This window comes from Triticum aestivum, chromosome 3D, assembly GCF_018294505.1.
Source record: "Triticum aestivum cultivar Chinese Spring chromosome 3D, IWGSC CS RefSeq v2.1, whole genome shotgun sequence".
NCBI classification, from domain to species: domain Eukaryota; kingdom Viridiplantae; phylum Streptophyta; class Magnoliopsida; order Poales; family Poaceae; genus Triticum; species Triticum aestivum.
Genome location: NC_057802.1, coordinates 19053502 through 19080712, shown reverse-complemented (window position 1 = coordinate 19080712; position 27211 = coordinate 19053502). Strand labels below are relative to the sequence as shown.

The 27211-nt window shown below is 42.7% G+C and overlaps 1 protein-coding gene across 2 annotated transcripts; it reads right to left on the bottom strand.

Annotated features, from left to right (window-relative positions):
- Nucleotides 1–4525: 4525 nt before the first annotated feature.
- On the bottom strand, nucleotides 4526–10382 carry LOC123076970 (LEAF RUST 10 DISEASE-RESISTANCE LOCUS RECEPTOR-LIKE PROTEIN KINASE-like 2.4). 2 transcript variants are annotated; one of them, XM_044499145.1, is made up of 4 exons: nucleotides 9532–10382; nucleotides 6866–6901; nucleotides 5198–6380; nucleotides 4526–4905 (listed from the first exon to the last, which is right to left on the bottom strand). In XM_044499145.1, the coding sequence occupies exons 1-4, from the start codon at nucleotides 10274–10276 to the stop codon at nucleotides 4872–4874; spliced, it is 1998 nt and encodes a 665-aa protein (XP_044355080.1). In that variant the 5' UTR covers nucleotides 10277–10382; the 3' UTR covers nucleotides 4526–4871. The 2 variants fall into 2 exon arrangements, with proteins under 2 accessions (XP_044355080.1, XP_044355079.1); XM_044499144.1 differs by having other exon boundaries at nucleotides 4526–6380.
- Nucleotides 10383–27211: the final 16829 nt, after the last annotated feature.

Sequence of the window (27211 nt, the reverse complement as noted above, 5' to 3'; positions counted from 1 at the left end):
TATGAAAGGTTAGACACGTTGAATAGGGTAACGTGGCACGACCTAACGAATCACAAAATAAACAGAATAGCAAAGACTAAAGTGTAAAAAAGCCTAAGAGGAGTCATCTTTTTTCAAATAAAGTGAAGACAAAGGTGGAGGAGCCGGTGCGCTTGAACTCCACCCCCACGCCACCTCCACAAAGAAACAAACTTCACCCCCAGAGAGACCGAAGCTATATGGGCATTGGTGGCGCGGTGGCCGGAGATGGTATGGGCGGCTCCGACGCGGGGTGTGGCATTGGGTGTTTGTGCTCGTGATTGGGAGGCTTGCTCCCCAGGCAAACTTGTCGGCTTGTGCGCAGCGCGACGACGGCTCGACCTCGGCCCCCGCTTGTCGGCAGCGCTGCTCGAGCAGGTCCAGGGCGAGACACGCATGGGGTAGAGGATCTCCTCTGTGCGCCTACGGTTGCTGCCCACTGTGGACGGACGAGCATCGGAGCAAGCGGACGCACGGCAGCGGCAACGCATGGGCGCGAGCATGCGGCGGAGGACACGAGCAGGCAGTGGCAGACGCTAGCAGGCGCAGCACGGGCACGAGCAGGCGGCGGCATACGTGAGCAGTCGCAGCACGGAAGCAAGCGGCGGCGGGTTCGACCGCGCACCGGAGCAATCCCACCGGACTGGTGGGGATGGGTGTCCCAATTGCTTTCTTTTGAGTGCCAAGGACCCCGTTGCTTTTTCCAGGGGTCTTTTTGTAAAATAAAATTTTATCCGGATGTAATAGGCTTCATTTTTGGCATGTCACCCTGTCTAGCGGGACCCACATGCAAGCCCACATGTCATAATTGTGCTCAAAACGGCCAAAGCCACTGAAGTGGTGATTTTTGGCATAATTCCATAAAAGTGTGGTTTCTGTAACCCTAGCCTTCAGTGTCTATGGTTTTTGCAATTCACTCCCTCGGTGGTGGTGCAGCCTCGTCGTCCGTGTCGGGGAAGTTCTTATTTTTTGCGAGAAACCTTCCATTCTATTCATCTTCAATCATCGCAATACAACGAACACTAGAAATAATAAAAATTGCATCTAGATCCGTAAACCACCTAGCGACGACTACAAGCACTGAAGCTTGCCGAAGGCGCGCCGCCGTCACTGCCCCTCCCTCGCCAGAGCCGGGCAAATTTAATATAGTAAACAGTTGAGAAGTTGTCGTGGTAAGGCCTCATAGGACCATCGCAGCAGAACAACAACCGCCGCCGATGAAGAGTAGCGTAGATCAGAAGGATCCAACGTGAAAATACATGAACGTAGATGAACTACGACCAGATCCAAGCAAATTCCCTAAAGACAGATCCACCGGAGACACACCTCTACACGCCCACTGATGATGGTACACACCGTCGGGACGAGGCTAGGCAGAGAGGACCTTATTCCATCTTCAGGGAACTGCCGCCGCCTCGTTTCGTCAAGGAAGTTCTTTCTCGTCGAACATTGCTTCCCCTTCTTCTTGATGTTGCTCGTGGTGATCTTAATTAATGTCTCTTTGTACTAGAAAAGATAATTTTTATTCCTTCTGGTGTATTTTTCCTTCATCAGTTTATTGATGTTTCTCCTTTTCTTCAACCAAGAGACTTGGGTCGTTCCTGAAATATTGTGCCTCATTTCTTGGAGTGGGAAATTGGGTGAGCGCGAGGAGCGACTTTCTTGTTGCTTTCCTGCTGCATACTGTAGCAACATAGCCAATCGCCCCTTGGGAAAGCCATACATTGTATGCTCTTATTTTATTTATCTTTTTCATGTGAAAACGTCTGGTGAAAGATGCAATCTCATAATTTCGTTTCCTTGCCCTTCTAGAAAGCGTGAGTAAATATCTTATCATAAAGTCCACTTAATTGCTTTTAGTACAACAGAACTTATCCAGCCTTTGCTTTCGTGCTATTTTTGTATTACAATAATGAGCATTAATATCAAACCTACTATAAAAAGGATTGCCCTCTCATTTTGTCTTCCTCAAGGCTCACAAGTAGTAGTCGCTTTCCTATCAACGCCACATACAAGTTAGGATGAAGATTGCAGCTTTGGCGCTACTCCTAACACTCGCCTTTCTCGTGCTAGCATCAAGTACGTTTAATCAGTTCCTCCAAGAATGTTACATCAACCCAATCAACAAAATTGTTCTTTTCATGATTTGTATTTCTTCTTGTTGGTAATATTTTGCAGATGCGGATACGGAACCAACTTGTACGGTCAAATACCTGAAGAAGTTTGGTGGGTATTTGATTGGTGGTTGTCAGGAAGATTGTCACCGAATCCTTACGTGCCCTGAGGACAAGGAATGCAATTTGGAGGCTGATATTGTTGGCAAGAGGTGCAGGTGCACAATGTGCATATACTACTCCAAGGCTCCAATAAAGGAAACTGTGATGTTAAGTAGCTAAGCTAATATCAGTGCAGGTTTGCTAAAACAATAACAATGCCATATCATGGGGTATATTAGCATGACTATTCGCAATAAATCTTTATAGAACATAATTCAACATTACACAGTGCGTGTGTGCACCGCTTCTCTTCGTGACAGTACAATGTACTACGTCCAAAAAACGTTCGCCACAATAGTAGCAGTATTAGTGTGTGATGTATGAGTAAAAAAAAGGTGTGTGACGTCTTTTTTTTAGAAGTTCTGACGGTAGGATGTGAAGAGCATATATGTGTGTGGCGTCTACCTACAGATAGATGGTGGGTGCGAGAGGACTCGGGAGAGTCGCGACTCGTGAGGGTGCGTGTGTGCGTGAGAGAGAGGGGCAACGTATCAATGCAATGCATGTATCCATAAATCATATCTGACAAACGTTCGCCACAAGCCGTTTCCTGGCGAACCTTATAAAACTTTATAAGATCATCAAGCACGGTTGATATTGGCTGGAAGAAAAACTGAATTTTCAAGATACAAATTTGGTTGTCTCGAACAAATAAATCCCGCATAATACTTCTGATTTGTAATCTATATCAAATATTATCCTAACTTAGGTTTGGATCTCCAATAATACAATAAGGTCCCATCATTCGGAGGCTAATACTGGGGCGAGATCAGCTTGAATTGCATGTTAGGATACCCCTCTGCACTCGCCAGGATCCATCAATGTGGAGATCGATTTATGGAGCCTAGCACTGAGATGGATGTTGCTTCCAACTTTGCCTCCGACTCTGACAACTCTTTCATTCTAATGATCTGCATGGTGGAACTCATCAACATAACGCTCAAAATACACCTCATGACTTAAAAGTGGCAGAGTCCGTTAGTATATATATTCATTCACCGTATGACAAGTAAGGGCATGTCCAACACTGACTAAAAGAGTAGAGGGGGCCATGCATGTGAAGAGAGGAGGACCATGATGTGATCCGTGAATATTATGCCGGAGAGAATCATCCAACACTATTCACAAATTAATCCAGTTGGATGAAGAGAGAGTAGAGGGGGGCCATGCATGTGAAAAGAGGAGAACCACGCGGAGGTTTGTGTTGGTCAAATGCATGTCCCGTCTCCGGCAAAGCTCCCCCAAGTTTGTACTTATGATACTGGAATTCCAGGGCATGTCACACTTATGTTAATGGGTGTCTGCATGTGACGACTGATGGTTGCGTCTATATTATTTTCATCTGGTTGTGTCTTTCTTTTATTTTCATCTGGTTGCGTCTTTATTTTATTTCATCGCGGGCATATGCGGAACTGCCTCAAGTGTGGTGACATTGTGCAAAACCAAACCGTAAAGCAAAAACTGAAAAAACCAAGCATTTTTTTTTTGTTTTTTCAGGTTCTTCTTTCAGTTCCCACATCTGAAAACCAAATAACATTTGGTTTTTTCTGTTAGAAAAAAACTGTTTTCTGTTAAACTGAAAAAGAACTCCATCAGTAGGTACCCATCCGTATGCAAAAGCTTCAACATATGTATTATTAGAATCAAAAGCTTGGACATATATCTTCAGGCATACTGCAATGTTGATGGTCCACACAAGCAATATCAGCCCAAGTCCGTGCCAAGTTATAAACCCTAACTAAGTCCCATGGAGCACCACAAAAGAAAAACTCCCGCGTATTTCATTCGTACTGGCGGCAATCCCAATTGCAAATAAACGCCCATTAAAATCAGAATGAGAGGAAAGAAAATATCGATAACCATGAATGCACACCTCTGAAAAATTTCACGAGAAAAAACAACATATTTCTCATCTTATTCAGAGAGAGAGAGAGAGAGGCCTAATGACTGACCATATTCAAACATGTTTTTGTTGTGTGAGCACTGAGGCCACTGTCAGCAACACAAATACGATGCCATGTGAAAATAAAGGACGTGGACCTATTAAGGTCTTGAGTCATGGTTATTGGGTTAAGTGGTTATTTTCTATCCCGGGCTCTTTTGCTAGTTTTGATAATGAGGATAATCCCAAACCTCATAATGCTCTAAAAAACGATGCACCAGACATGGAGAGGAGCTTGCTAATGAAACATGTGCCCTTTTGTGCATGGCCTAAGCCATATGATGATATAGAAGGTGAAAAAACACAAATCTCTCATAATTTAGTTGATTAATACTGGTAAACCACCATTAAGTACAATTATACATGTCATCTGTGTAAACAAGTTGTCTATGTATTTCTCACATATGGGGTATTAACTATTTAAAGGACAAATCACATATTCCTTCAGGCTTCAATAATAATTGGACCTATATACGTAGCGATACGCACGGAGATGCGGACATCGCTCGGTAGTATTGCTGTTGTCCATCGCCCCTCCATGCATCACAGGACATGGTTACGAACGTCTAACGTTGACTTTGCTCGCGGGACATCCCTGCTTCTTTTTCTGCTGACTGTACAACAGAGTCTTTTTGTTATTTTGTGCTCTCTGTTGTAAACGATCTTGATCTGGTCGAAAGAAACATATATTGTAGTTCATCAAATTTCATAAGTGATCAAACATCCTAATAGTATTGACGATTTTCAATGCTAAACATACTTTTGCTCTGTTTGAAATTAAATATCTAGAAAGCATGCAGTGAAACTTTTTTTATAGTAATAAGTACTACTTCCTCCATTCACTTTTGTAAGATATTTAGAGATTTAAGACAACTGCCAAAACAGTTCAATTTCAGCTGTCTAGAACCTCTTACAAAAGTGAACAGAGGGAGTAGTAACTTGATACGGCTGAGATGCATACCCTTGAGTGAAGCCCGATGCAGAAGATGGATAGCTCGACGGCAGTGAGTGCGACAGAGAAGGAGAGTTGGAAGGAGAAGAAGGGTGGTACGGCCTCGGCGGCATGGCCAGCTCGTCGATGCTCCTCTCCAGCATCTCCAGCACCTTGGCCATCGACGGCCGGTTCGCCGGAACGGTCTGTATGCACCACAGCCCGACCAACGCCATTTTCCTCGCGATGGTCTCCTCCTCGGCGTCGCCTCCACCCTCCTGTCGCGCGACCAGCACGCCGCCGTCGCCAAGCAGGTGGTCGTAGATCCAGAGCGGGAAGAACATGTCGGTCTCCTTGGCGGCGGCGTAGGCCTTGACGTTGCTCCGGCCCCCGACCATCTCCAGCAGCAGCATCCCGTAGCTGTACACGTCGGACTTGGCGGACACAACCCCAAACCCCCGGGAGAAGACCTCCGGCGCGATGAACCCCACGGTGCCCCTGGCGTCGGCCATGGAGAGGATGCTCTCCATGGGGTCGCACAGCTTGGCCATGCCGAAGTCGGCCACCTTGGGCCGGAACGCTTCATCCAGCAGCACGTTGTGCGGCTTCACGTCGAAGTGGATGATGCGCGTGTTGCACCCCTCATGCAGGTACTCCAGCCCCCGTGCCACCCCCGCCGCAATCTCCTGAAGCGTCTCCCACTCGAGTCTTGTCACCGGGGACTCCGGCTTCGACGCCGGTGATGAGTAGATGTACCTGTCGAGGGAGCCATTGGGCATGTGCTCGTAGACGAGGGCGCGCTTGGAGCCCTCGAGGCAGAACCCGAGCAAGGTGACGATGTTGACGTGGGACGTCCGGCCAATGCTGATCACCTCGTTGAGGAAATCCTCGCCGTTGGGCCTGGAGTGGTGCAGGAACTTGACGGCAACCGCCCTTCGATCACCCAGAGTACCGAGGAACACCGCACCGTAGCCGCCTTCGCCGAGCTTCTGCTTGAAATTGCTGGTTATCTTCTTAAGCTCCGAGTACCTGTACCTCCGGGGAGCCAGGGAGCCGTACTTCTTGAGCAGCTTCTCAACGTTTGCATTGTCAGCTTTGATGTTTTTGTCCATGATGTTGGATACAAAACTCATGCTGCGGATTTGTCGATGAAATTTCAAGGCCATGACGAGGCACACCAGCAGGATCAAGCAAGTTGTGGCGGACAGTGATGCTGAAATTATGACAAAATTAAACTTGAGTATATGTACTATGCAAACTAACCAAAAATTATTACTAATTCCCAGCACAATATGATAAGGCCCTTCCTGGTGTCAAGACTGTGTCAAGTAGGCAAATTGACGTGACAAGGTAATCAAGAATAGAGAGAAGTTTGATGACCCCGAGAAGAAACTATGTTAGATGCTAGAAACGTCATAAGTTACAGTCTATAACTAATTAAATGAGATACACATTGAAGAGTTTAGTTGCTAAGACTCCATCTATACATTGCAAGAGGTCTGAGACCGATGTTACAAATATGATGTGGTAGTAGTTGATGGTTGTTCAAGCACATGCTTTCTTGCTTACACACACTTGAAGCTACTCCCTCCGTTCCAAATTACTCGTCACGGAAATGGATGTATCTAAAACTAAAATACATCTAGATACATCCATACCTATAACAAGTAATTCGGAACGGAGGGAGTAGGTACGTACCTATCAGGATGACCTTGTTGCTGGATTTCTTCCCATCTGCATACAAGGAAAAAGTCAATATACATGAGCATGCACAATGCCATCAAGGCATGAACAAAGCAAGTGACCAAATTATATAAGTATTTGCCAGACTAATCAATGAAGTAGGTCCCGATGGGAGACTAATTAATCTGATAGTGATACATTTGTACTGTGCTAAGGACATACATGCATTTGTCGGACTATTTGGCAGGCCTAGCTGCGTCACCGATTAGGTAAGAACTGTTAAACGACGACTGGCTAGTTGAATGGATCGGTTCGACAAGAAATCTTACCGGCCGGGACAAGAAATCGGACGGTAGATCGAACGCGCTAAGCTTGATTAGTTGCCGTTCTGTTCACACGACACGTAGGCATGCATGACGAAACGACCACAATATTCAAAGCATGCAAGTCACGGTCATACTCCAGACACGTGCGTGTGGTTAGTTGAGTTCAACCCTGTGCATGTACTTTACGATGCATGCTCGGTGCATGCAGACAAACGCTAGTTTTATGTAAAGCATTGCATCTTTATGAATACATACACGCATACACTATCTCAATGAACACATTCGAAAGACTGAACCAGCAAATCTCAAATTTGACGAAGTCATCAAGGACGTCGCGATGTGGATGGGCACACCATACGAGCAATGCTTGCTAGACTTATGTATAATTAGCTACGTAATTTATGTACTAACGAACGTGGGTAAATTTTTTCTGAAAAATCCATCATAAATGTACCAAAATGTGATCACCATGCTAAGTCTAGTAGCCCTTAAACCCCGGCGAACAGGTTGGACCACAAGAAAGTTAACCATATGAGCTAGATTGATTAGTTGTCCTTGAGTTCACACGACACATAGGCATGCAGCAAGAAACGACGGTCACAATATTCGAAACAAATCACGGTCATCTTTCCGGACACATGCTAGCTGCCGAGGAGGAGGACGTGGAGTTCATATTCGAAGCGTACGTCGTTAGTTGAGTTGATTGACTTGAACCTTATGTACGTACGTATGTACTTTGCGATGCATGCTCGGAGCATGTAGACACATGCTAGCTGCCGAGGAGGAGGACGTGGAGTTCCGGCTACTTGCGGCTAGAGTATACTTACGGTTTTAGGTAGGACCTAACACGGAACCCATTGGCTGTTTGGCCAGAATACTGTTTTTGTGTTTTAGATCAGCACGTCGTTTCGGTAGCACGGCTACTGTTGCTGGTCAACCGGAGGAACCTTGTCCTAAAAGTTTAGCCAGCTACCAATTGCACGTGACAAGTTGACTCGCTCAAATGTTTTTTATCTGGGAGGGTCTAAATGGAGCAAGAAATCTTCATTTTCTATATTGATAATCTTGATTCGGTTTTTTTGTCCAGTAACAATTTATTTGTTATGCAACTTAGAAATTATATATGTGTAATTATTGACTTAGACATAGAAAATGGTGTTTCCTTTTTCAGTTCAAACTCCATGCTAATGCATAAACTATACTCCGCAGGACTCCGCGGTAATTTGGTGTTCTAAAAAAACTTGATGTTTTAGATACAACCATTAGACTAACTAGTAGGACCCACATGTAAGCATCCTATGCCCATGTTGATGCCCACCCATGGGGTTGTTGAAGTGGCAATGGTAGGATGAGAGCGTCTACCGGCAATATCTAAACGGTGGAGTTTTGGTTGTGACGTAGACTCAAACATAGAATAAAAGGCTATTTTTAAAATATGAAGCTTTTGCCATAACTTGTGCAAATTATGTGGAATTTATGAAAAAAAAAACTCTCATCTTTCAGGGTCCTTTGATAGCAAGTCATCCGTGATTACTGCATCGTCCATCTAGATGTGTCTGCAATTATAAAATCACAAAGTGGGAGCGTGTATTTCTGGTGCTGCGCGTTCATGCGTGCATCTATGTTATACTCGGATCAAACACCCTTCAAAGTTCAGAGAATACCACATAGGTTTTGCAATTCGTGACAATTATGATCTTCAAAATGAAACTAATTCACACAAAATTTAAACCTTTTACTTCTAGTTACTCTCGAACTAGAATCTTGGCAGATCTATCTACATGTTTCTCTTCATCAAGACGACAAAATTTATTCCTTTTACTTCTAGTTAACCTCGTTTACACGGTTGGCAGATCTACATGTTTCTCTATATCAAGCCGAGAAGCTAGTTGAGAGAGTACTTATTGTGAAAATAAATATCACTTCCTCCTATCCAAATTAATTGACATAACCTTTATACAATGTCCAATACCATTGTTTCAAACTATGAGGTGTAGTTTGACTATCGAAATTCTTACTTTTACTAATAATTATTTCTTAATATAGTTTATGCTGCATAAAAAGGTCATTACATTCATATTTAAAAGAACCTCAGTATTATTAGATTTAGTAATATATAGTATATATTTGATAAAAAATCGTAAACTCGGACAAAATAGCCGTGGACAATCAGATTTATAGTAACATATAGTTTGTATTTAGTAATTTTTTCTATAAAACTGGTCAAACTTTAGAAAATACTAGTATGAATTAAAATAAAACTAGAATTTTTGAAGGTTTCTTTTTAGGGTAAATTTTTGAAGGTTGCACTAGACGTTATTTTGTTATATATAAGTCGGGAGGGCGTGTGCTTACCGCATCTGGCCGGGCGGGATGATCCGTCGGCGCAAACGCACGCGAACGCCTCGGCGTCGGAGTCGTACCCGCACTGGCCGCCGCTGGCGCCGCACGCGCCGCAGTCCCCGGCCGACGCCCTCCACTGCAGCAGGTACCCTTCCCTCAGCAGGCGCGGGTACTCCACCCCGGCGCTGGCGCCCGGCGACGTCAACCCGGCCACCGGCACCACCGCATAGTCACACCCACCAGCCACGGCCCTCGCGTCGGTGGTGTTGTACCGCGCGTCGAGTCGCACCACGGCCGCCGTCCCGGGGCACGTGACGTCGACGAACCCTGCCGCGGCGGGACGCGTGCAGTTGAAGAGGAAGAGGAGCTGGCGGTTGGCGGCGCTGGCGGAGAAGGGCGCGAGACTGAGGCTGGCGGAGACGTCGATCTTGGGCACGGGGCAGCCGGCGTCGTCCGTCTGGACGTTGTCGTTGGCCACGACCACGGTGCGGTCGGCGTAGGAGACGCGGAGGAGCTTGTAGCCGCCGCGGAAGGAGCGGGCCAGCGAGGCGCGGCCGGCGCGGCAGTCCACCTGGAACGCCGACGGGCCGCAGGGCGCCGGCTGGGCGGCGTCCGTGAGCCAGAACGGGTACTGGATCGTCACGTTCCCGCACGCCTTGGGCGCGCACGTCGCCACGGCCGCCGACGCGGGCGCCGTCAATTGGTGCAGCACCAAGCATGTTGCTGCTAGGACGGAGAGGAGTGCTCGTTGATGCATCGCGACGTAGGATGGATGGATCCGTGGGTGGCCCTACGTGGTGTTGTTGCGTGGAAGAAGTAGAACGTATTGTTGCGTGGAAGAAGTAGAACGTACATAGCTAGGGTGTGTTGGTATATAGGGGATGGAGAAGAAGTAAACGGGGATGTGTATTTGACTGGTGTTTCCTAATGTGGTGTCGCGTTTGTCACTTTATTTCGTGGACTTGTCTATGCTTCCGTGTGTGAGACGATTGAGTTAATTGGTTTCACTTCGTGCGTGCCGATTATTAACGCCATGCTTTACGTGATGCTTGCGTCGAGAGATTGGGACTGGCAACGGTAGGTGAGCGCGCACCTTCGTCAAAGTCGCCTTGAAAAAATTGGAGCGGAAATGGGTAATCGCGATTCGACGAACCTGCACGAATGGTGCTATCTTATCAAGTTTATATATTGGAACGACGAACCAATGTGTGGTTGGATGTTTAGAAGGACAATGATATCCCTTGCCCACCACAGTTTAAATACATCATGTTGGTGCTAGCATGGATTTTGCCTGCATTGCATGTGTGTCTTGGTTGGGTCTGGTTGAGAAGAGTAAATTGCATAAAACCCCCACTTTGAGGGCTAGGTTTGCGAAAAACACTAGGATACAGATTCGCTTCAGAAAGCACCACGTCTAGCGTAATTGTTTTGCAAAAATCACTGATCGGCGGATTTGGCTCAGTTAAATGTGTTTATGACAGATGGGGCCCGCTTTTCGCTGACGTGGCGTAACGTTTTCTCAAAAAGAGCGCTAGATGGGTCAAAAAGGCAAGAACACCCCCAACATCTTTTCCCCATACCACCCAGGCTCTTCCCCGTCTCCTCGCTCCCGCAGCCGTCCGAGGAGAGGATCCCGCACGCTGCCGCAAGTGGTAGCTCGTCGGAGCAAATGAAGCCGGCGAACTACTGAGGAGGGCGCACCACGGTCCATTTCATGGACTTGAAGTCGAACACCCACAACGCGTGCCCGCCGCAGCGTTCCTCGAACTCGATGGCACCGGTCGCCACCACGCACCTGCCGCAGCCGCCGCTCTCGAATCCGCACGCTATGCCGGCCTCGAGACCAGGCGGGTAAGGGCCCACCTCGAGCCAGCCCCGGCGCTCCCCGCTCCACTCCACCACGGTGGTGGTGCCCTCGATGCACCACACACGGTCGCACACCACCACGCGAGCCGCCGACGTCAGTGCGTGCACGTGCTCCAGGCGCCGCCACCTCCGGCGAGGGATGCCGTGTTGTCGCCCCGATTTGGCCCCCAGCACGGCCACCTCGTCCGGATCCGGCGAGGGATGCCGCGTCGCAGCCCTGATTTGGGCTCCCGCGCGAGGAGACGCCCATTGCGAGCTGCCGGACCCGGCGAGGGATGCTGCGCCGCAACCCCGATTTGCCCTCCAGCGCGAGGAGCCGCCCAACACCGGCTACCGGATCCGGCAAGGGGTGCCGCCCCCTCCCCCCGATTTGGCCTACTGCACGAGGAGGCGCCCGACGCTGGCTGCGTTGACCGGCCCAACCAGTTGCGAGGATGAACGTGGGCTGATTGCTTTTTCCTTTTTGATTTAGGGGTGTCTTTGTAAAATTTGTGGACGAGTTTGTAAAATTATATTAAAATTGACCTGGCACTAAATGTTACGCCACGTAGGCAAAAAAGGGCCCCATCTGTCATAAACGCGCTTAACCGAGCCAAATCCGCCGCAGTGGTTTTTGCAAAACAATTACGCTAGACGTGGTGCTTTCTGCAGCGAATCTGTATCCTAGTGTTTTTCGCAAACCTAGCCCTCAAAGTGGTGGTTTTATGCAATTTACTCGGTTGAGAAAAAACAAGCTAAATACCAATATCAGTATGTTGTTTGGTTGCTCACATTCCCTCTAGCTTGGCTGGGGCGAAACGAAAGGCAGACAATTTAGTGGCCGGCTTGTTTAGGCGAAAAGAGAAGCCATGGTGTTTGGTTACATGTAACCCATGTTGTCTGATAATCTTCTCATGGAGGTGGTGAGATTACCAGCACACTAGCAGTAAGCGTTCTTGTGGGACCTAGAAGCACTCTGTTTAGTCCATTTTCGGTCATTTTTTCCATCCCGGTTTGGTTTTTCTCCTTGTTTATTATTTTTATATATTCTTTAGTAACTTTATGAACTATAAAAGAATTATATATGTGGTGAACATTATTTCACAATACACACTGAACATATTCTGAGCATACGATGGACATTTTAGTAACACATGATGAACTTTTTAGTATTGTACGGTGAATTTTTTTTAATATACAATGAACATTTAAAAACTATTAATATATGCGTTAGACAATTATTCAGCATACGCAATGAACATTCTGTAATATACGCTGAACAATATTCGAATAGACACTGAACATTTGTGTAATGTAACGTCGAACAATTTCTAATTTACAATGAACCTTTGATAACACATGGTGAACTTTTTGTACTATACCGCGAATATTTTCTTAATATAAAATGAACATTTTTGTAACACACTGAACTTTTTATAATACATGAAAAAATAAAGATAAAGTAAAAAATTGAAACGGAAAAGAAAAGAAAAGAAATAAAAACAGATAAAAAAGAAAAGAAAAAAAGAAGCATAATAGAGAAGAAACAACGTATGACTGTGGGCTGGCCCAAACTGGGGCATCGGGTGGCTGACGTACAGCGAAGCCACAACGTTTTGACGTTCACGAACATCAAATAGGTCTGCCCAAGCCAAGGGAGCAACTAATCAAAGATCATTCCTTCGGAAGCCTCCCCAAGCGTCACTTGGGGTGGGTTGAGAGCGGGCTAGTTGGCGCGCTCTAGGCGCTCCCTCCTGATTTTGTTTTATCTTCTGCACGCGTTTTCGGCTTTTAGATGTTTCTTTTTTGGTTTTTTCGTCTTTTCTTAGGTTTTGGACCCAAAAACGATATCAAAATAATAAAAAATTTACGCGAAAAAACATAGATTTTTTGGGTTTTTTTGTCTTTTCTTAGGTTTGGACCCAAGCCTAAGAGAGGCATGCATTTACTTTTTGTGGAAGCATGGTCGTGCCTCTCAGAAAAGGAAAAAAACACATTTTCCTTTCTTCCCTATGATGAGAGGCACGGATTTGCTTTTGCAAGAAGCACGGCCGTGCCTCTCAGAAAGGAAAAAACATATTTTTTTTTCTTTTAGGAGAGGCACGAATTTACTTCACGTCGGGGCACGGATTTGCTTACGCGAGATGCATAGCCATGCCTCCCGCAAAAGGAAAAAAAACACGTTTCCTTTCTTTCTACCACGAGAGGCATGGATTTACTTCACATAGAGGCATGGATTTGCTTCTGCGAGAGGCACGCCCGTGCCTCTCGGAAAAAACACATTTAATTTTTTTTCTTCCGCGATATGCTCGGACTTACTTCTCGTGAGGCCACAGATTTGCTTACTCGAGAGGCATGGCGGTGCCTCTCGCAAAAGAGAAAAATATGTGTTTTCTATTTTTTTCTACCAGGAGAGGCACGGATTTGCTTCCGCGAGGGGCACAGCCATGCCTCTCGGAAAGGGAAAAAGTGCTCCTGGTTCGAGTTTTTTCGTCTAGTTTTTTTCGTGTAAAAAAAGTTCATTGAAACCTATCAACACGGGATCTAGTTTTGAAGATCTCGACATGAGAAATCCAATGGTGAAAACGATTCGAGATTTGGACGCATTGTTTAAGAGATAAATAATTCTAAATGAATGTATCTACCTAAAAAGGGAAAACTACTAGGTTGCGACAAGTGATGTATATGCAGTGTGACACTTGTCGCAACCTGGAAAGGTGATAGTGGCCATGGGGAGGGGTTAGAATCGCATGGCTCAGGCTCGATCCACGAAAAAACATTGAACATCCTATATATCGTTATAACGTGGCGCAACTCAGTAACATGTTTCTTTTTTTTTGTAACTTGTTCTATTTTTTCAATTTTAATTCCAATATTTTTACTTCCACTTTATGCTTAATATATTAAAACTTATTATTTTCAAAAAAATAATTATGGAAAATGGGAGAATATTCACCTAGATATGTACTTCCTCCTTCCCAAAATATAAGGTAGACTTAACTTTTTCTGGTCTTCATCGCACAACTTTGACTATGATTTTCTCTTATTATAGATCTACAAAATTAGTATAAAGACATGTGAAATAAAATTGTTTTGAAGACAAATGTGGCAATACCATTTATACATGTTCAATCTGAAGGAAATATGCCCTAGAGGCAATAATAAAGATATTATTTATATTTCCTTATATCATGATAAATGTTTATTATTCATGCTAGAATTGTATTAACCGGAAACTTGATACATGTGTGAATACATAGACAAAACAAAGTGTCCCTAGTATACCTCTACTTGACTAGCTCGTTAATCAAAGATTAAGTTTCCTGACCATAGACATGTGTTGTCATTTGATGAACAGGATCACATCATTAGGAGAATGATGTGATGGACAAGACCCATTCGTTAGCTTAGCATTATGATCGTTACAGTTTCATTGCTACTGCTTTCTTCATGACTTATACATGTTCCTCAGACTATGAGATTATGCAACACCTGAATACCGGAGGAACACTTTGTGTGCTATCAAATGTCACAGCGTAAATGGGTGATTATAAAGATGCTGTACAGGTGTCTCCAAATGTATTTGTTGGGTTGGCATAGATCGATATTAGGATTTGTCACTCCGAGTTTCGGAGAGGTATCTCTGGGCCCTCTCGGTAATGCTCATCACTATAAGCCTTGCAAGCAATGTGTCTAATGAGTTAGTTACAGGATGAAGTAATACGGAATGAGTAAAGAGACTTGCCGGTAACGAGAATGAACTAGGTATGATGGTACCGACGATCGAATCTCGGGTAAGTAACATACCGATGACAAAGGGAACAACGTATGTTGTTATGCGGTTTGACCGATAAAGATCTTCGTAGAATATGTAGGAACCAATATGAGCATCCAGGTTCCGCTATTGGTTATTGACCGAAAGTGAGTCTCGGTCATGTCTACATAGTTCTCGAACCCGTAGGGTCCGCACGCTTAACGTTCGGTGACGATTGGTATTATGAGTTTATGTGTTTTGATGTACCGAAGGTAGTTCGGAGTCCCAGATATGATCACGGACATGACGAGGAGTCTCGAAATGGTCGAGACATAAAGATCGATATATTGGAAGGCTATGTTTGGACATCGGAATGGTTTCGGGTGAGTTCGGGCATTTACCGGAGTACCGGGGGGTTACCGGAACCCCCCGGGGAGTTAATGGGCCTTATTGGGCCTTAGTGAGAGAGAGAAGGAGGCGGCCAAGGTGGAGGGCGCCCCCCCCCCAAGCCCAATCCGAATTGGGTGGGGGGCCGGGGCCCCTTTCCTTCCCTCTCTCCCCCTTCCTTTCTCTCCTACTCCAACTAGGGAAGGGGAATCCTGCTCCCACCGGGAGTAGGACTCCCCCCTTGGGCGCGCCATGAGAGGGCCGGCCCTCCCCCTCCTCCATTCCTTTATATACGGGGGAGGGGGCACAACATAGACACACAAGTTGATTGTTTAGCCGTGTGCGGTGCCCCCCTCCACAGATTTCCACCTCGGTCATATCGTTGCAGTGCTTAGGCGAAGCCCTGCTCCGGTAGCTTCATCATCATCGTCATCACACCGTCGTGCTGACGAAACTCTCCCTCGACCTCAGCTGGATCTAGAGTTCGTGGGACGTCACCGAGCTGTACGTGTGCAGATCGCGGAGGTGTCGTACCTTCGGTGCTAGGATCGGTCAGATCGTGAAGACGTACGACTACATCAACCGCGTTGTCATAACGCTTCCGCTTTCGGTCTACGAGGGTACGTAGACAACACTCTCCCCTCTCGTTGCTATGCATCACCTAGATGGATCTTGCGTGTGCGTAGGATTTTTTGTGAAATTACTGCGTTCCCCAACACAATCCAAATACCTTGGTATATATTAATGGCCAGAATGATGAATCAAAGACCATGCAAACTCAAGCGTGCCTTACATTTTTGGAAGGAGTGAGTATATATGTTCTTATGTAGTATATAATAAAATATTGATATATTAAAGAAATTACCTTCATTTAGAATATAGTTTTAGATTTAGAGAAATATCCATACACATATGAATACATTTTGCCACAAAGTGGATAAAATTGGTGAAGACCAAAATAATTAACTTAAAAGATTGGATTGTGATAAAATAAATGAAAAATGGAAAATGGAAGAAGGCCAAAAGGTAAGGGGTTTTATCTGTTTGGTTATTAGTTGTGTTGCACTACTCAATTTTTCCACTAGAAGATTGAACTATTTAAAAATTTCATCCTTTCATTAAGCATGTCTAAAAAACGCCACTCTAACGAAAAAACCATGCAGAGGCCAGTCTGCAGCACCTCTTAATCCATCCCGCCGAACAAGCATGGGGATGTGTGCTGCAAGGTGTATTGCGATTTCCAGCCAGGCCTGAAACAAAGAAATTAGCTATTTGCACACTAATTTCCAGATTTATAGAAACAAAGAAATCCACAATGGACGTTTGTTATTAGCTCCAGAACGGCAGCACGCCATTTTTTAGAAATATTTCAAGGTGGTCTAAAGCAATATAGACAGTTAAAATTTAATTATCTACTGGTTGATATAACTATTACTCCCTCCATTTTTATTTACACCATATATTAGGTTTGTCTAAAGTCAAACTTTATAAACTTTCAACAAGTTTGTAGACAAATATATTCACATATACACCACCGAACCAATATGTGGATTCATAACTGAATATCTTTTCACGTCATATAGATTTGATATTGTAAATGTTAATATGTTTTCTACAAACTTGCTTAAACTTTATAAATTTGACGTCAGTCAAAGCTAATATGGGGAGTAAATAAAAATGGAGTGAGTACCTCCTACTAGCAGGTAATATGAGAATGTTTTGTATATTTCTCTAAGAATGATGTGAATACACGTACTGATGGTTATTACATTGCAATATAGACGATTTATGTAGTGTGTATATTTTTTAGGATCAGATGGATATGTATACTGATGATTATTAAGTTGCAATATAGACGATTTATGTAGTGTGTATATTTTTTAGGATCAGATGGATATGTATACTGATGATTATTGTGAACTTTTATTATATCAAAAAGATACGTTGGAAATATGTAAAACATTTTTTACAAGTAATAGCAATTTTAGATTTTTTTTGTGTTGTCAAATATATCATTGATGAATGACGGTTCAAATCAAATATTTCTCTTGCCTCTTAAGGTAAGAGGGGACCATCTTAACTGAACTTTTTTCTAAAAGAGAGAGGCACATTTAGTTAATTGTTTGCTAAGAAAACATTAGCTAATTGCACACTAACTTGTGGATTAGTTTATATAAACAGAGAGGGCTATCTTAAGTGAACCTTTTTTGAAAAAAGAGAGGCACAATTAGTTAATTGTTTGCCAGAAGACAATAGCTAATTGCACACTAATTTGTGGATTACTCCCTCCGTTTTTAAATCTAAATCTTTTTTGAGATTTCAATACGGGCTATATACGAACGTATATGAACATATTTTAAAGTATAGATTAAATCATTTTGCTCCGTGTGTACTTCATATTAATATCTCCAAAAGAACTTATATTTAGGAATGGAGGAGTACTTTATAAAGAAAAGGGGACCATCTTAAGTGAACTTTTAAAAAAGAGAGGCACAGTTAGTTAATTGTTTGCTAAAAAAGTAGCTAATTGCACACTAATTTGTGGATTAGTTTACAAAAAAATAGAGAAATGCTCCGACGGTACATATACAGAAAATTGCCGAATGGAAAATTTATACTTTTTGAAGCTGCTTTTTCGTTGAGCCAGTTCAGCAATTAATGTCGATGCAACTCTGCAGACGGGCAGGCTTATCATATGCTAACCCGGACATGTCTCATCCATTTAATTAATGTGTGTGAGGAGGGCCTGACATTGAATAACTCCCATACGCCTGCACACTATTCACTCAGATGTATATTGGATTGTATACCTAGGAAACGGCTGACAGGAATGAATCACGAAGCCCATTCCCACGAAGGGGATACCGAGCTACCTGACGCTCGGCCTCTGCAACGCCGTTCTCACATTGTTATTGTCCCGTCAAAGGCCATTGACTGGGCTTATGTGACGAAAATACCCTTGGCCCCCACTTGTCATCGTTCGCTCTTCAACTCACTGTATCCCGCGGGTCCTAGTTTTCAGGATGCAGAGAGTGAAATTAGAAGCAAAAATAGTTTCGCTCGCGGGTGCTTGAATCCCTGCATGCCGTTATTTTTTTTATTCTAATAAACTCTTTGTGTTCTGATAACTAGCACCCGCATGTTATAGGGGAGCACCGACATGCGGGTTCTAGGGATATTTTGTTCACTTCACCCTGGTCAATGGTCGTTGACCAAATGATAACGATGCTGAGTGGCATTTTAAGTACATGCTTAACAGAAAGCTGAGGTTTTTGTGTAGCTGAAAATTCTAGTGGCAAAAGTGAGCACTGTTGAACAACTACTGGCAAAACTGATAAAACCCAAAAGTAAAACAAAACTAAAAAAAACTGAAATGTGCAGGGCCAAGGAGACCCACGATGCGTGGTTTGTCGCTATTTTGACACACCAATTTATTTATTTTGGAAAAGGCGGTTCTCAATCAGGGATTTTCATATAGGAGCACCTGAAAATTATATCCCAAAAAAAGAAGAAAACATTAAGTGGTGGAATTTCCAATTTTACTCGATTTGCGTCTGATTGATGATCCTTCGCACAGAGCAACGACCGAGCAAATCCGACATGGGTCGGCTCATTATATCTAGTATGCGCACTAGAAATATTGGGTTTTGGGAACCCCTTCTGGAATGTTCCTTAAATGTTTCCTTCTTTTTTTAATTCTTTTTCATTTCTTTATTCTTTAAACAAAACCGAGAAATCTTCAATATCCAAAATTTGATCATCTTTTCATAAAAAATTGAAATTTCAAATTGTTGTTGTGGTTTAAAAAAATTACTGATGTTTATCCAAGAAATTGTTCGTGTTTTCAAGAAATATTCATTTATTCAAATTGCTCGAAATTTCCAATGTTGTTCCCATTTTAAAATATTTTTTCAGAAAATTCAAAAAATTCTATGTTTTGAAGAATATTCAGAAATTAAGAAATGTTCATGTTTTTAAAAATAAATTCTAAACAATTTAATTGTTGCTAAAAATGTGCACATACTTTGGAAAACGTGTATCTTTAGAAAAATGATTAATGACAATGCGTGTCATAAGAAAAATACTCAAAATTTTGCGAAGTTAATGAACATTATACAAATAATATGTACATTAAAAAAACATAAAAAAATTAAAATATTAAAATGTAGGGAAATAAAGCTTGGAAAACAGTAAAAAGCACAAAAATGAAGAAAAAAAGAAAGCGAATGTGGGCAGGCCAACATCCCACGCTCGGTTAGCCCATAAGCATGTGGCACATCCGGTTTTCGGCGCCAGAGCTATATCTCGCGTACTCTATGATCTAAGTCCAGCTCAATTATAAGTCAGCACGTATGGCCGGCTTATTAGCGTGTTTCTGCACTCGGTCGCTATTCGTTCGCTCGCTTGCTTGGTATAGTAGATTTTTTTCTTTACTTTACACTAGCGGACTTGTGTGATTTTATCAATTTTTCTTTCTCCCTTTTCTCTTTTTCATTCGATTCTTTTTGGGTTTTATTGATATCATTGGTTTTTTGGGTTTTATTGATTTATTTGGTTTGTTTACTTCTTTTTCATTTTTCTATTTACTATTCTATTTTTGTAAATTTTCAATATTTTTTCCCGTTTAAATCTATTTTTCCTATTTTTCTCTAAGTTTGATTCTTTTGCATCATTTTCTTTTTCAATCACAATTTACTTTTTTTGTAACACATATCTACTTTTTTAATGCATGTTCTACCCCTGATTCCTACCATTTTTTCATACAGGTTGTACTTGCTTTGTATGCATATGAAATATTTCTTTTATACATGTTTAAAATTTTCAAATACACAACTAACATTTTCTTAAAATATGTGTTTTGAAATACATGACGAACAATTTCTTAAAGTTTTCAAATACATGACTAACATCAAAAAAATTTAAGAATTTTGAAATAGAAGTTAATATTTTTAAATACAATGATTAACATATATTCAAAGTACATGTTTTCATGACTACTTTTTTCGTACACATTGTAAAAAAAGTATGTACATCAGGCAATTTTTTATATGATTACCATTTCTCAAATATATGTTCTGATGTATACTTTTTTATGGATATTGTACATTTGTTGTATACATTAGGAACTTTCCTTTAGACACGTTTAACAGTTTTTATAATCTGACATATAATTATTTGAAATAAGTGAACATTGCTTTGTTACAACCATTTGCTTACTGCTATCAACATCTTTTAAGAGCGGACAATTTTTTTTGTTGCTAAACATAAGTATTTGTTTTTGGAATATATGTATTTTTAGATTTTGTTTATGAAAACATAAGAAAAATAAATTTCAAAAAAAAAGTAAAAACGAAAAGAGAGACAAAAAACAAAACTGACTGGAGAAATGAAGAAAACTGTTATTGGGCTGGCCCTCCAGGTGTTCCTTCTGGTGACGCTGGTTCTGTGTTGCTACATGCGACACATCCGAGTTTTTATTCCGCGCCTTCAGCACCGGATATAGTTCGAATCCCTAACTAGCGCATACCCTTCACTACATTATTTATGTAAATGTGCAGGCATTCTATGTCTTTGTTTTCACCAGTTTTTTGGGAACCTCTTCCAATAATTTGTACTGTTTTTTTTCTTGCCGGTTTTCTTCTGGTTTTCCCCAGCCGGCTTTCTTGTCTTATTTTCATTTTTTTGTTTTGTTTTTTGGTTTTACTTTTACTATTTTTTTAATTTTACGTTTGTATCAAATTTGTGAACTTTTTTAAAATTTGGTTTTCTTTTTACAAATTTTTGTGAACTGTTTTTAAGATCCATGAACTTTTTTTCCAAGTTTTGTGAACCTTTTAAAATTGTGAACTTTAATTTAAATGCTTGTGATTTTTGTTTTTGAATTTTGTGAACTAGTCCGATCGCTATAGTCCAGATCTGTTCTTTGAGCGGTAAGGGGCACTCTACTGATGCAGGGGAAAGTTAACATGAATACATATAGTCATGGGGAAAGCTTAGCCACATGTGGTGACCCGGGTTTAACGAAAAATAGAATTTAACCAGACTATGAGCTTCTTTATTCGTGCCCCTTCCTTCATAGATGATATCACATGTTTCAAAGAACTGTTGATTTGCCCTGATCTCCCAAACAATAGCGTCGTTCCTGCCACATGCCTCATTATTCATGTTCTCCACTACGCATTTATTATCACATGAAATAATGATCCCACTGAGGTGCAAATCTAAGGCGAGCGCTTGCGCCTCTCGGCAGGCTAATGCCTCCAAGCAAGCCGCGACCGTAAATCCAGGAAAAACCATAGACGAGGCAATAGTCCAGATAGATGCCGACTTGTCAATGGGCTGGCCCGGCTGGAGGCCGCCTATGCGTTGCCTCGACAATCTGTCGCAAAGAGTGGCAGATAGGAACTGCTTCTGATGTTTCCTATTTAATGCGTGTTTCTTCAAAAAAAAAATTGAGTAACTCGTGTTGCTTCAAATAGTTGACCCTTAGCACACGTACGAGCGAGCATCTGATATATTGGGCCAGCCCATTTCAGCTATTACATGCAATACACTCCCGGTAATAAGGAACCCTTTCCTGTCTGGTTTTATCTGTTTTCAGAACCTTCTGGAAGGTCCTTGAACCTCTTTTTTTTTCTGTTTGCTTCATTACTATATATTTTTAATTTATTCAGCTTTTTCTAATATTTTTTTACCTTTTCTTGTTTCATTATCCTTCTCTTTTTTAAATCACAAATTTTAAAAAATAAAATCTTTATAAATAGCTCGTAATATTGAAAATAGTTTTTGTTTTACAAAATTTGTTCAGAAGTTAATTCTTTCCCTTTTCCCAAAAAATATTTCATTTTCTAAAATCCTGCTTTTCTGTAAAAAATGATTTTTTTTTCAAAACTTCTTCGGGGTTTCATAATTGTTTCGAAATTTCCAAAAATTGTAAAAAATTTCAATAAATGTTAGAAAATATTCAAATTTGAATTACGTTTTTGATTTCTACGAAAAAACTTCTAGACGTCAAAATTTCTTGATATTTTAAAAAAAGTGTTAGTGTTTTTGAAAATTTGTCCGCAAATTTTGAACCAGCCACTAGCGTGCCATTGTGACAGTAACATATCGGTTCAGTGAACATCGCTACAGCGTGCTTGCTACAGTAAGACAACGATTCAGTGAACATCGCTACAGCGCCCGCACTACAGGACACGAACTCCGCAGAAGTGACAATGATTTCTCTCACAATGCTAGCATATTTCCCGCCGGAGAGCGCACTATAGTAAACATCGTTTAAGGTGATCGTTCGATACAGCGCCAGTGGGCCGTCGACCTAGCCGGGCTGCCCATATAGCACATTGTTGTTGGACGCACGATTGGGCTGTCTAAATAAACTCGAGCTTTGGCAAGGATAGCCCAAATATGCCGCCGTTGGTCGGCGTGGATGGGAGTTACGCCGCCGCTGGCCGATTCCCCGCGGCATCCCCCTGCCATCGCCGCTGGGCCATCGTGATCCTCTCAGATCAGCTCGGCTTTGGCGGTGGTAAGGTTGGCGATTGCGGGGCCGCAGACATGATGTTGCCTACGTTGCGACTGCATACGGAGCGGTGCAAACCGCTCTCTATCTCTCGGCTCGCTCGGCGATTCACCGTCTTACTCTCGGTCTCGCTCGGCAATTCACCGTCTTACTCTCGGCTTGCCGACGGAGCCAGAGTAATGCGCGGTGATTGCAGGCAAGGTTGTGCGCGCATCTCTACTACTATTAAATAAGTAAACATATTCTTCCCTAAACGCACCCAAAAACACATACACAAAACAACCGAGAGAAAATACCATCATACAATTTGGCCCACACTTTAGATCTAACCGTCAACCTACAAATTAATCCTCACATGTATACGTTTAGCAATTTACGAGAGCGGACGAAACTCTGCCATATCTATCGAACCCCTGTCGTCCGCGGCCAGAAGAAATAATAGAGCGCTCAATTTCACAAAAAATAGGCACAATTAATGCGCTGTCCCCTGCCGCGGACGCTGCGCTGGCGATTGTGACGGCCATGAGAATCCCCTCAGCGTCGGCGTCCTAGCAGCTGCACTCGCCGAGCCGTCCTCGGGATCATCCGCGGGGTCCGCTCCCTTCGGCTCTCCGAACTTCCAAGTCCCAAGCCCAGACCTAGCACCCATTCTCTTATTCCACCTCGCGTCGAGGAAGACCGGTAAGGGCATCTCCAACAGTTGTAAGATAGGTGTTGGTAAATTTGCTACCTAGAACATAGTGATGATGTGGCATGTATTAAATATGGAGAGGGAGCGAAGTTGTATGTAGATTAACCAACAACTTTTGCACAAGCTTCAAGGTGAAATAGAGAGCAATCACATTTATTTTCTCACCATCTATTGGATAACTTATATACAACCCATTAGAGTGGTTGTATAATAGCTTGTTGGTTGATGACATGAACATTTTACCAACAAGACTAACATATAACCTGTTGAAGATGCCCTAAGAGTAGGCAGGGGTGATGGGAATGGAAGGTCGATCCTGTGGTACGCGGCGAGGGACGTGGGCCTCAAGGCGCCGCTGCGGCCGGAGCCGACGCCCGCGGAGCACCTGCTCGACCCTGCCGAGCTGGAGCGGCTGCGGCGGGCGGGATGGGGGACGGGTCACGGGTCGGTGCGGGCCAAGAAGTCCGGGGTGACGACGGGGAGATGGAGGGAAGTGCAGGGTGTGGTCCGGCTGCCAGGATCTCGCCGCCGTCTGGATCGTCGAGCCGCAGGGTGGGGTCACGGAAGCCAGGACAAACCCGCAGCAGCCCGCGGTGGCCGCCTCCGGTGGGCGGCACACGAGCCCCCATAGCCAGCGTCGCAGTCGGCAAGCGAGCCTGAGAAGTGGCGTGGTGGAGCGGCCCCGGCGTTGCAGTCATCAATAATAAAGGCCCATATCTTGCTGTAATACAGGGCCTACCTTAGCTGGAATCATGTGAGGTACAAGGCTGAGGAGATTGTCAAGGATTTGATCACCAAGACTCCCGAGTTCAATGACCTGCCGCGGTTGCCCAACCGCCGAGACAGGCCACACCACATTCTCCCCATAGGATCCTCGTATGTTCCTCCTACTTCAAATTCTCACTCATGTCCTGAATCCGATCAATCTAAGTCATCACACCTTGCTCCGTTTCAACAAGTGTGTGATTGATCTTTAGTTTCAGTTAGAATGATCTATACTCTTTGTAAGTTCTCACCGGAGGCATCATCAGACCAACCTATACGTAATAAAATTGGTTGCTTCAAATTTTGTTGGGGTATGTGCTTTCACTGATTACCTTAATGCCAGTAATTCTTGATTTTTGCTTCATATATGAAATGATTTAGCTGCTCTTGATAAATATCCTTCAGTACACCGCAAATGGTTGTAAGCAGTCTCAGTTCGACTAACAATATTGATAGTGATAGATACCAAGTACTTCTACCGATCATCAATGTAAACTATCCCAACTCTATATTAGTTCTAGCAAATAATCTGATAGAAAATAATCGATTTCAGAAAAAATCTGCAAAACTTGTAAGTTTACGCAATTCTGTTGTTTTAATCTTTGCGCTAAGAGTTTCCATGCCTATATTTTTATAGGTATTCTTAGCAATTCGGATTGTACACTGAAATTTAGGTCCTTCTCGAGAGCTTACTGTACAATAAAATGATCTACCTTGCAATATAATTTTTCTCACAAATGAAGAAATTCAGAGCATTTAAGTCTTAAATTTATCTGCTAAAATATTGAAATTTATACTTCATGTTTGGGGTTCTATTCATGAGCACTAGGCACTTCTCTGACACTGCCACAATTATTCTAGAACCTCTTTAAATTTGCAGTGCTCATCAGACGATGACACGTGTCCAGTACAAGTTTTCCAGTCAACTATTCAGATTATTGACTTTGGACGATATTTTCAGTCCTACTGAGTTTGCAAAGGATGCGCCAACCCAAGATTAATTATGATTTTTGTAAATTGCATCGGTTTACTTGTGTACCTGCTCCTTAGATGATAGTGATTCAGTCATGGAAATTTCAGTGCTTTCTTCGAGTGTCCGGAAAAATGATTCAACGTGCGTTTGCCAGAAAGTGTAGATTAGCAAGACTAACGCGTGTTGAGCATGTCAGTCTATGTGTGGGCAGGAATGATACTGTAGATTATGCTAGAGACGAGTATCTAAAGAAAAGTCTTCAAGACGGCGCTGCTGCTGCTGCTCCTTCTATGGGCAAAGTGGAGGCTGCAGTTCGAGGACTTCAAGGAGGAAAGGAAGACATGGTTGCTTCTTGGAGAGGTGAGCTTCCTTGCAGAAAAATAAATCTCTAGAGTTGTTTAACTGAATCTTTTCCGTTGTCATTGTTATGTTGAAATAAAAAAAATTGCATGAATTGTTATTGGTCACTCAATGCCTAAGCTGTTGTTGGTAAATTTGAAATTGGGTTGTACTCCAAGAGTCCATAAGATGTCATTTCCAGATGTGGTGGCTAATTTCAGAACTTAGCACCATTTTCTAAAAATAGGGTTGGGCAGTATGAGCCAACCACATGGGAGGATATTTCAAGAGAATAAACTGATTGTAGTTGCCGAATTGGTATTAGTAAGTTGCTGTTCCAACTTCCTAGAGAACCACAGGGGTTCTTTTGTTATCTGAAAATGCTTCTAATGTGTAATTCATCTAAGGAGTCTTTTAGTGTTGTGATTCAGCCCTCCTGCAAGCGGTCATCTTGGAGCTTTCCATTGCCTCCAGCGAATGTCATCTTCCAGCTTGTGACCTTGCCCCCAAGTTTTTTCTTACTGTAGTAAGCCACAAATGCTTTTCTATTGGTTATTTTAACTGATCAGAATACTCCAAATAGAAACCGTGATAATAAGATTGCCCCCTTTTGTGTTTTCTATAGAAAGTAGCCTCCATGCTTCTCAAATCTGGGTGCTGTTTTGTCCAGAGGCTTTCATTTACAAAGAAGCACATCGATGGAGAAAAAAGGTGTGGTGAAAGGCAATCTGTTTCAGGTACCTCTGTACTGATTAAAACATATGAGCAAGGTTGCCAAAATGATATTCTATCTCACAATGTTTTCTAAAACCTGACCTCATAAATTTGTTGTTTTATTAAGAAGTACCGTACATATTTGTTCTCTACGTCTTTTTGTCCAAAGGTTTTGGTTTCATTATCTTCATTGTGTTGGGATTTTAGAAGCATTGAGCAGTCACATGGCAAGTACAAGGAACATCATCACTACAACAGAGAGGTTGAAATAAGAAGTTGAGGTGATCAATCAAGGCAATAAATTGTATCATATTCTTCTGAATGAAGAGGTACCTATCTCCACTGTTTCAAAATCAAATATCGGAATGGTGCTTTGTTTTTTTTACTATTATTTGTTGCAGCGCATGGCGACGCTGATGAGCACTTGTGTTTTTGACATGCTGCGCGTCTGTTTTTGTCGACCTTTGATTCATGTATATATGTAAATTCTTTGGAAATGTATCATATGAAATGTGAATTCATAACTCTATAGTTCATGTAATATATATTATGTATAATCTCAATAATGAAATACCTATTAATATGAAATTCTTTTTTCATTCGTATCTTATTTTTCCTGACGGTTATAACAGACTAGGATATATCACTCCCTACTTTGCCAAACCAATTTTTTAAACACTATTTTGCCAAACCTGACACCCA

What these genes read in the sequence shown, in the direction of transcription:
- LOC123076970 (XM_044499144.1), bottom strand. Translation starts at nt 10,276, where the DNA reads ATGCATCAACGAGCACTCCTCTCCGTCCTAGCAGCAACATGCTTGGTG. An exon ending in ATCCCGCCCGGCCAGATGCG is followed by an intron (nt 6,902 to 9,531) that starts GTAAGCACACGC and finishes CCTTGTATGCAG; the next exon opens with ATGGGAAGAAATCCAGCAAC. An exon ending in CAACAAGGTCATCCTGATAG is followed by an intron (nt 6,381 to 6,865) that starts GTACGTACCTAC and finishes TCATAATTTCAG; the next exon opens with CATCACTGTCCGCCACAACT.